This window comes from Harpia harpyja, chromosome 9, assembly GCF_026419915.1.
Source record: "Harpia harpyja isolate bHarHar1 chromosome 9, bHarHar1 primary haplotype, whole genome shotgun sequence".
Classification (NCBI taxonomy): Eukaryota; Metazoa; Chordata; class Aves; order Accipitriformes; family Accipitridae; genus Harpia; species Harpia harpyja.
Genome location: NC_068948.1, coordinates 11,925,820 through 11,935,739, shown reverse-complemented (window position 1 = coordinate 11,935,739; position 9,920 = coordinate 11,925,820). Strand labels below are relative to the sequence as shown.

General features: G+C 47.5%; 1 protein-coding gene across 3 annotated transcripts; it reads left to right on the top strand.

Moving 5' to 3' along the window:
• The first annotated feature begins 686 nt into the window (after window positions 1-686).
• CEBPG (CCAAT enhancer binding protein gamma) lies at window positions 687-8,190 on the top strand. 3 transcript variants are annotated; one of them, XM_052798256.1, is made up of 2 exons: window positions 687-826; window positions 6,017-8,190. In XM_052798256.1, the coding sequence occupies exon 2, from the start codon at window positions 6,124-6,126 to the stop codon at window positions 6,574-6,576; it is 453 nt and encodes a 150-aa protein (XP_052654216.1). In that variant the 5' UTR covers window positions 687-826; window positions 6,017-6,123; the 3' UTR covers window positions 6,577-8,190. The 3 variants fall into 3 exon arrangements, with proteins under 3 accessions (XP_052654216.1, XP_052654217.1, XP_052654218.1); XM_052798257.1 differs by lacking the exon at window positions 687-826 and adding an exon at window positions 1,317-1,464; XM_052798258.1 differs by lacking the exon at window positions 687-826 and adding an exon at window positions 4,863-4,885.
• The last annotated feature ends 1,730 nt before the right edge of the window (window positions 8,191-9,920 follow it).

Here is a 9,920-nt window from a genome sequence, read left to right as displayed (position 1 = left end):
GGGACCGAGACTGCCTTCTCCCGCACGCGTGGCCCGGGGATGAGCTCCCCGCGCTGCCTGTGAGGGGAAGTTACCGGGGAAACACGGGTTCGGCTTCCCTCCCTCAGGCTGAGGGCAGAAGGCAGGCGTGGGGCCCGCCCGGAGGTGCCGCCAGGCTCCTCGGCCCGGAGGACCGGGGGCGGCCGCCCGGCTCCCCACAGGCGGCGGGGCAGACGGCCGCCTCGCTCCTCTTCCCGCCAACCCCCGGGGCGGGAGGGGAGGCCTCTCGACGCCTCCTCCAGCCCTCTCCCCCCCTGGGGAAGGGAAGATGGCGCCCGCCGGCTGGGCCAGGGCGCAGCCGGCCGCTCCGGGGACACGCGTGGCCGTGCAGCGGGTTTCCCTCCGCCCCGCCTGCAGCAGCACGGGAGCGCAAACCCGGGGGAAGCCGTGACACCCCTCGGGCCCTCCGGGCTCCCGACGCGGCGGGCGGGGCCGGCGCCGCCCCGCGCAAGCAGGGCGCAGCCTCACGGGACACGCACCGACCTCACGGAAAGAAAAAAACAACAACAACAACAAAAAAAAACCCCAACCCCAAAAAACAACAAACCCCACCACAACACGGCCTCGCCCTTTAAGAGTGCCGGCGGCCTGATTGGCCGCGCCGGCTGCCAATCCGGGCGGCTATTGCATCATCCCGGCGGCCGGCTGGGTGGCGATTGGCAAGGGGGCGGGCGGAGCGGGAGGGTGTCGCAATCGCCGCTCGCCCGCACGCCACACTTTAAAGAAAGAGGCTCGGGCCCGGCCCGGCCCCTCCCGCCGCCGCCACCGCCCGCTCGCCCCGCCACAGGTAAGCGCGGCCGCGCGGGGGGCGGCGGGCCGGGGCGCGGGGAAGGGGGGAGCCGGGGGGGCCGCGCCGGCCCTCGCCCGCCTCCCTCCCTCCCTTCCTCCCTCCCGCCGTGTCGCAGCGGGTGCCGCGGCGGGCGCCGCGCATGGGAGCGCATGATGCAATCGGCGGGCGGCCCTGGCTCCCCTCCCCTCCCCTTCCCTCCCCCGGTGAAGTCACGGCTTGGCAGCGCCGGGCACCCCCGCGCCCCGCACGGGCGGGGGAGGAGGAGCGGCGCGGCCGCCGACGGGCGGCCCCCGGGCGGCGGGCCCGCCGGGGAGGCCCGCGGGGGAGGGGAGATGGGGCGGGCCGGGCCCGGGCCCGGGCCCCGCGGCGGCTCCGGCCCCGCCGGGCCTCCCCGCCTCGCGGCCGGGCCGCGGCGCCTCCAGGTGCTCGTGACGGCGGGGCCGGGCGGTCGTTACGGCTCGTCCTCCGGCGCCGCAAGGCGCGGCCGTTAAGGAGGGTGCCTGGCCAAGGGAACGGTCTCCGCGCCGGGCTTGGGACCCCGCCGGCGCCGTTCGCCCGCTCCCGGGAGCGCGCAAGGCCGCAGGGATCCCGGGAGCTGCCCCGAACCACGACAAAATGCCGTGCTCTGACAAGCGGTATTCTTCTTCTCTAGCTTCTCAGTGGAGTTTTGAATGTCTTGGCAAATCTTTTCTGGTTCCCGACAAATTTTTATAGCTCCAGATGCAACTTTCAAAACGGGTCTGTCACAGAAAGCTCGATGTTGGTTTTAGCTCTGACATCTGGTGGGAAATAGCAGTCATTAAGACAACTCAATACTCCCCTCAGTAATAGTGCCATGCTGCTTGCAGCACCTCTTCAGAAAGTATAAAAATTCATAATTTGAATAACTTCTGGATTTAAGGAATTAGTTCATCTTTAGAAATAGCTAACTTCATTATAATTCGAAAGACCGAGTCAAATTGATACCTCCTTGCCTCCTGGCATCTGGGATTGTTTGCAGTTCTGTCATCAGTGCTGCTAGCCTGCAATTAAAATACATACTTATGATGTTACAAGCGCATTTTTTTTAAGGATGTTGGAGTGAGTGCGTTTTTCTTGTAAGGTGTATGGAAAAAATGGGGATTCTGAGAAAAATGCGGGAAAGTGATGTTGTCAGCTGTGGCAACTGATGATAGGTTTAAGCTACCTAGTCTCAGAAAAGTGTTTGCCGAGCCTTCAGTATGTGAGAGTAACCATCAGCTCTTACTAACTTGCCTGTGAGAGTGTGCAGAAAACCACGCAGGAGCGGGCCCTCCCAGTGTTCAGCAAACGTATGCCTGGAGTTCTATGCTGTCATTCTTTGTACAGGGTCATCTGGATTTTGAGTCAGATCCTACTGGGGTATTGCTACTGAAGTCAAAGAGCAGGGAGGCCACCCATTGCTGCTCAGATTGGGACCGATTATGCATTAGACAAGACAGCTGAGTGAATTTGTGCAATAAAGTCATCTTGACTAATGATTAGAATCAACACAGTCATATCTCAGAAAAGGAGCAGAGAGAAGCGCTTTGTATTTTTTGCTAAGTAAAAAAAATACTGATTTAATTAACAAATTAAAACATCCCCCCCCCCCAACCAAACATTTGGAAGTTTAATTTTTTGAATTTTTTTTTTTTTGTGAAAGCAAAGATAATAAAGGCCTTGATTTGCTTGGGAGTCTCTGTGGTCCCTGAGGAGTGCTGTCAGACAGTAAGAAACATCTCTCTGCCTGAGAAGACACCTCTTGGTTACCAGCTATTATGCTGTAGTGGGTGGTCAGTTGGTGGCCCAAGGAGAGAACAGGGCAGTTCTAACTGGCCACTGGAAACACTACCATGTGCTGGGTGGAAACAGCCTAGGGCTGTCACTGAGCTCAAGCTAATGAGCAGCTTTATGGGAACAAGATGCTCAGAAACTCGGCTGGCTCTCTGAGGAGCTGCCTCCTGCTGTGCCGGGGATATCATCCATTCACAGGAAACCAACCTGTTTGTGGAGAGGAGCAGTTGTGTTTGTGTGGCACAGTGTCTGAGAAACGAACTCTAAGGCCCATCTACCTCCCCACCCTCATGGCCTCTCCTGATTACTGTGTCCTTCACCTCACCCTTCTTGCGAGCCCCTTCCATATGTCTCATAGCTGCTGCCTTTAAATCTCCTTGCAGTATTCCCTGAAGGATGCCCCATGGCACCTGTTGCTATCCAGGATATCCTTCCTTCTCGTTCTGTTGAAGAACTGACAATTGGTAATAGGGATCCAGCCTCCAAATAACTAGGGGGGAAAATCAGTTTCGAGCCTCAACAGTTACCACTCCTGGGTTATCTGTGATGCAGGACAGTTAGTGCTACTTGCTTTGCATAAATTAGTTGGAGCAGGACAGAAATTCAGGTGTCATCTCTCCCACGTAAGGGTTCAGATCATCAGGCCAGGTAAGAGTGTGACTCACTCAAGAAATAGTTATTTGATACAAAATGGATCACTTCCAGTGGGAAGGAATTGAGGGAGACTTGTTCTTGCTTGAGAGGTGTGACACTGGTTCATCTTCTCTGCTCATATCCATGTACTGCCCAACTAAAATATTCCATTAAAACGCGGTTTAATGGAACAATTTTTCCTTTGAATTATGGGGGAATTTGATAGAGATCTGAAGGGAATGTTAAAGCAATATGAAATAGGTTCGATAGCATGGAGAGAAATAGCACATGGAACCTGGTGATGTGAAGAAACGTGTTACAGGTCAGGTGGGGTGCCTTCAGGGGCAGGAGCCACCCCTTCCTCTGTAGTACCTCATGAAGCACAAAAAGCAGATCGTGAAAATGGTATGGGTTACTTAACTGGGCTGTCCAGATGAAGTTAGCAAGCACTGTAATATGTTGAAATAGAGGGGACAGGAAAGCATTCTGTCTGACTTTGAAAAGATGCCAAAAATCAGTGGAAAAATTCAGTTGTTGGAGGCGATCTAACAAACAGAGCTATATAGTCTTTGAGGGCTACAGAAATCCTGTATTTAAAAATAAAGCCGAGACAAAGCCAGTATATGCTCCAAGAGGAGCATACACTTGCATCTTGACTAAAAATGTCAGTGCAATCATACATGCACAGCTATTACAACTGGCCCTGCCAGTCTGGCATTTGTGCACAGTGACATCTTGTTAGCTGTATGTGCAGTTTAACTGCTGAACCAAATTGCTTATTCAGTCAGAATCTAAGACTTAAATGTGGTTTGCAAAAGTTGCTTTAAGAGTTAAAATTGGGAAAATACTAAATACAAAGGTTAGGCATATATTTATATAGATTTAGCTATACAGATTTCAAAAAGAGTTGATGGTCTCTTTCTGCCCTGAAATATGAAAATGAAAAGATTTCTTGATAGGAGGGGTGTGGGTGTACTCACACATCTTCACTTGTTTTAAGTGAGACGACTTCTCAGTGACAGAGAATGTTAATTTTGAATAACATTCGAGCCAAACTTACTAGGCTTTTCCATGAATTTTACTGAACCACACTCTGTTCTGGCTCCCTCATTATGGAAGAAAATTTGCTATTGATCTAGACAGTAGAATTTTAACCTTTTTAATGATACCCCAGCAGAAGGTAAAACAGCAACTCAGACTGCTGAGAAAAACCAGCAAACAAGAACAGTAGACAGCTGATGAACCTGTGAGTTTAGAACAACCAGTGACACACAGCAGCTCATTTACAAACATCTCGCCACATCCATTCATCAGCTAGACACAGGAGTACAGTCATCCGTCTCTTGTGCTGTTACTGATGCAAGCTGTAATCCCTGGGTTGGACACTGCCGATACTGGGCGGTTAGCCTTGCCCACTGCTAACTTCAGCTACTTGCTTTCCCAGCGGGTCCTCTTGAGGATGGGCAAGGAGGATGTTGAACACTAGTTGTGTGATACTGCATGTATGCATGCAATGCAATCTGGTCTTGGAGTAGGATTGTTTTATGCCAGTTAGATACTTTTCTTTAACATGACAAGAAATCAACACTCGCTTGACTGATCACTGAGTACTTTTCGTTGGAGCCGTAGGTAGGCATTTCAGGCACTTAGAACAACCCTGTTGCCCTTCCCCTCTTCTCTCCCAGACATTTAGGAGGTCATCCTGTGAGATGGGGAGAGAAGGGGAGCAGCTGTTAGCCTTGCTGGGGCTGTGTCCCTGCAGCAGCTGTGGTGGAGTCCTCCTTGTGCCACCAGTAGGGCCAGGAGCAGGCTGACCTCAGCAGCAGGGCAACATGAGTCAGGTTAGAGGGTGTCCTGCTTGTTTGTCGCCTGGAGAGTGGACAATGACCAGTGCAGGAGCTACAGCAGGGGAACGTATTTTGTGGACAAGTCAGCTGTGGCTGCTGTCTTCCTATGGGTGGCAACAGTCCCCTGTCTTTGCGGGGTAGTGATTCTCACATTGCCATCACCCTATGTTCCTGTCCCACCTGCTCGTTACAGTACTGTCACAGGCTTAGCTTGTCTTACCTTGCTTGTGGTTGAAGGTGTTCCTTTAATGTCACTCAGTCACAGCCTTCGCAGCACACTACCTTTTTCCATAGATTATTTTTTTCCACTTGGTACTAGTGAGACCTTAAAACAGTCATCAATTTGGACATCACCTTCAAGTGCTGTAAGATGATCAAGGAAGGGTGGACAGTCTGAGCACCCTCACTCCAGAGAAAAGAGACCAGGGAGGAATTTGTCCGTGCATACACCCAGAGGGATGGTCTGAAGAGGACAAGGATCAAGTACTCCTGTTGGTCAAGAGTCAGGCTGTTAATAGGTTTAAGCTGCAGAAGGAAAACTCCAGTCTGAAAATTAAGAAAATTATATAACTGGAGGAAAAGTTAGACAGTGGAACCTGTTGCCAAGACAGAGGTTGTGAAACTGGAGATATTCGAGGCTAGGCTAGACACCCATCCATCAGGGATGGCTTTGGAATAACTGAGTAAAGCCAGTGAACAATGCAAACAGCTTGACTAGATGACCCAGTAGCAATCCCTTCCAATCCAAATACGTTCGAGAGGCTTCTGAAATGTAGTTGGCAGCTTGTCCACTTCCAGCACAGTTGTGATGTGTTATTGCCAGATGTACCATCAGTACCTTATGCTAAAGTCAGTGATGTGTAAGATTGTAGCTGAAGCTAGCACCTTTAATAGCGTTTTTTTTCCCTACTAGGTTCACCTTGCCCTTAATCCATGTGAAGACCTGTTGGAAACGCCTAGAAACACAACAGTTTTCAGTCTCCTAATAAATTCTGTTGTGTCCAAGAAGAGCCTGTCCAAATGAGCAAGACATCCCAACAGAACACTGCTACAGATGCGAACGGAGTAAGCGTGATTCACACCCAAGCACACACCAGTGGTTTGCAGCAGGTTCCCCAGCTGGTGCCCGTTAGTCCTGGTGGCGGAGGCAAAGCTGTGCCTCCGAGCAAACAGGGAAAGAAAAATTCCTTTGTGGATAGAAACAGTGATGAGTATCGTCAGCGCAGAGAGCGAAACAACATGGCAGTGAAAAAGAGCCGGTTAAAAAGCAAGCAGAAAGCACAAGACACGCTGCAAAGGGTCAACCAGCTCAAAGAAGAAAATGAACGTTTAGAGGCAAAAATTAAGCTCCTGACCAAGGAGCTGAGCGTACTGAAAGACTTGTTCCTTGAGCATGCACACAATCTTGCAGACAATGTGCAACCTGTTGGCACTGAAACCACCACAACAAATCCAGAAAACAAAGGACAGTAGACATTGTTGCAACCTTACGAAATGAACTCTGGAGGTGCAGCTTGTCTGCAACACCCACACAGTAACCAAGCAAAAACACTGTTCTTTTAACCATCATTTTGTCAAGATTTTCTTCTTTTAACCATCATTTTGTGGAGATTTTCTTCTTTTTAGGTTTAACACTGAAGATTTGATACAATTAAACCAGAAACTGATTAGGGTATTTGTATTAAATATTTGTCTCCTCTAAAAGATTTATCTAATAAATGCAGACCTAAATTCATAGTCAACAAGGAGCTTAGTATTAGGGAAATAGCATGTTCACAGGAACGTTCACTTACTTTCTTACAGTTTGCATAATGGGAGGGATCCAGCAGGATGGTTTACTGTAGTATCAGAAACTCATAATTGGATAAAATGTCTTTTAAATACCTTTTAGTGTATTTAAGTCCTTTGTTTTCTCCGTTACATATTACAAAACTGCAAAGGCCGTGGAGGGTGTTTGCTTTCCTGTTTGGTGGCCTACTTTAAATCTGTAGAGCAAGTCCTATAAAGCACCACTTAGGTCTTTCCTGTCCAGTTACAGTTAATGAGGAGGGTGTAGTAATAGTGAGCTGGGATGCTTACTGATGTTTTCTAGAAAAATAGCAATATACTATGATGATGTGGCAGTTGGCTTCCAAATGAGTCTGAAGCACCATGTACAAGAGGTAAAGCAGCACACTGACAAAGCCTTTTAAGCCTGTGTTCACATTGCTCACATAGTGACTGGGGCCTTTTGAGAACAAGATTTTGGTTTTCAGAAAATGTCAACATGCTGCCAAAAAAAACGTGCTCTGCAAAATTGCATTCTTGCTGGGGTGCAGGTACTGGGGAGAACAAGATGTGCAGCTTGGCTAAGCAATGAAAGGGGTAAGACAGCATCTGTTCAGCCAGAATGTATGGATCACTGCTCGTTGACTTTTATCTCCATTTTCATGGCTGTTCAGATTTGCAACCCAGATCTAACAGAAGTTCACAGCTCTTTTAAAGATAAATGGCCCTAGTTTGAATAACTGATTCAGTGGAATTTCTATAGTCATCATACAGTTGTGTGAAGGAGTATCCTCGGTCTTGTTTTATTTTCATAAAAGTTTTTCTATAGCAACTTTTTTAATGCTAGTGCTAAGTCTTTGCCATGATCCATTACGCAGTGGTATGTACTATACTGAGGATTTAAACAATAAAACTAAAGCAGGAACTTTGATGTAACCTTAATTTATTTTCATTTTTAAATATTTCATTGATGGTATGGTTGTGTTACATTTAACCTGTGTGTCTGGCTAGTGGATTATTACACTTGTCTTAATTTCCCTCCTAAACTACTTTTTTCCATAGATTATTTTGTAGGATGCTTGTTTGCCTTGTATCTGTACTTAGGAAGAGAAGTTGGATATTATCTCTATGAAGATGCTGTTAGAAAATGAAACCTTGAAAAGTTCTTTTTGAATTTAAACTTTTAATACACGTGGAAAACTTTCATGGATTGTTTTGGATTCTGGTAGTCTTTTTACAAAGATACGGTTTTTGGTTCTAGCTGCAGCTTAAGTAGGTAGGGTTGAAATATCAGAAGCTAATAAAAACATTTTGCTTCTAGTGCTGGCCTCATTTTTCCTGTCTCTTTTCTATTTCCCTCAAATGTAGAGGTGCCCACGACAAGCAGCTGTCTTTGAGAAATCAGTGCAACAATCTCCATTCCTGTCTTCTGCTCAGGTTTTTACTCAATGGAAAGAATCAGAAACTCATTACAGTTTTGGCTTAATTCCTGATTTAAGGGGAAGGAACAGAACACCAAAAACTACAAGGGAAAAAGATGACCTGAAAGCATCTCATTTGTTAACTGTGCACCTACTCTGATGCAAAAGGCAGGAGCTAATCTCTTCCCTCGTTGTCTGCTCTGTGAACTGGGACTAGGTGGCCCTGTTGTCCTGCAGTTGGTTTGACAGGCTGATGTGGAGTCCTCCCCTAGTAACCATAACAGGGGCTCCAAACCTCTGGTATTTGTTTCTGATTTTGGTGAAAATTCTTAAATCTCTTTGGGGGTAATATTCTTTCTGATGCTCTGGAAGGTGACTTCACCTGCTACTCCTGACAGCTCCAATTCCACTTCCTTCTTGTTTAAAACAAAACCACTGAGTTATGAAAAGTCATTTGTTTGCACAATGACATTTCTGGCTTAGCAGTCTCCACGCTTGTTTTGTTTGCCTAGGGAAGCGTGTAGGCTGTGTGCAGCACATCACTTTAATATGTGAAGCCATGGACCCAAGATTATAACAAATTGTTATTTTAAATCTACCCTCAGAGTTAGGTTGCAAGAAAGGTGTTAATCTATTATTCTAAGCCCCCTCCTGCCAAAATAGCTGTCTCAGACCCCTGAGGAGCAAAGGCTGAGGTGAGGCTTTCCCTCTCTTTGCCCGAAGGTGGAGCAGCCCAGGCTGTATGACAGCAAAATGCCTCAATCTTACCCCTCCGCTGCAAGGCACAGGAGAACACCCATACCTAGGTGACTTGGATGATTCTCTCTTCTTAAAGAAAGACTAGAATAAATGCATATCTACACAAGAAACTTTCAGTGTAGGCCTATAAAAGTTAAGGTTTTCCTTTTGACATGTTTTTCTTTACAGTGCCTGTCACTACAAGAAGGAGCATTGCAGCATTGTATGTTTCACCAGGAAACCTTATTCCTATTTTCTCACTGTACCACTAAAAGAACAGGTCTACTCTAGCCTCCATGAGCACTAGGAGGCTCTACCACTTTAACTATACCCTGTAGCTGCAGCAGCATAATTGGCGTGGCAGATAAATCCAGAGTGCATCCAACCCTAGGGAGCTGAAGCAATTTAAATGTATCAGTTCAGAAGTGCTCGGACCTTTCTAAACACACAAACTTACTCAACATAACACACTCTTTCTGTTATTTTGGTGCCACTCTATTCGAGTCTGCACCAAGGGGAAAAGGCATTTAGGAAAACATGATAGCTAACAGTCTAAAATATCCTAATGCAGTCAAAAAGAAAGTTTGTCATGACCTGTATTTTCCTCCCACTAATAACATTTTAAGTGTATTAAATACCACTTTGCCTTTATTTAGAGGCTTACTCCCCCCCTCGCCCCCGCTAATTTAGAAAAAAGTTCTAATTCACTTTTGGTTTAAGTGAATAAAAACTACCATAATTACAGAACAGACTTCTGGAAGGAAGAATGAAATTTACATTCACCAAGTTCATGGGCCTGATTATGAAGGAAAATGGGAGATGGTGCACCATCCCAGACCAAAACGCATCCATGTCTCGGGCAAGCAAAACACCAGAGAAGCCAGTTACGTG

What these genes read in the sequence shown, in the direction of transcription:
- CEBPG (XM_052798256.1), top strand. Translation starts at nt 6,124, where the DNA reads ATGAGCAAGACATCCCAACAGAACACTGCTACAGATGCGAACGGAGTA.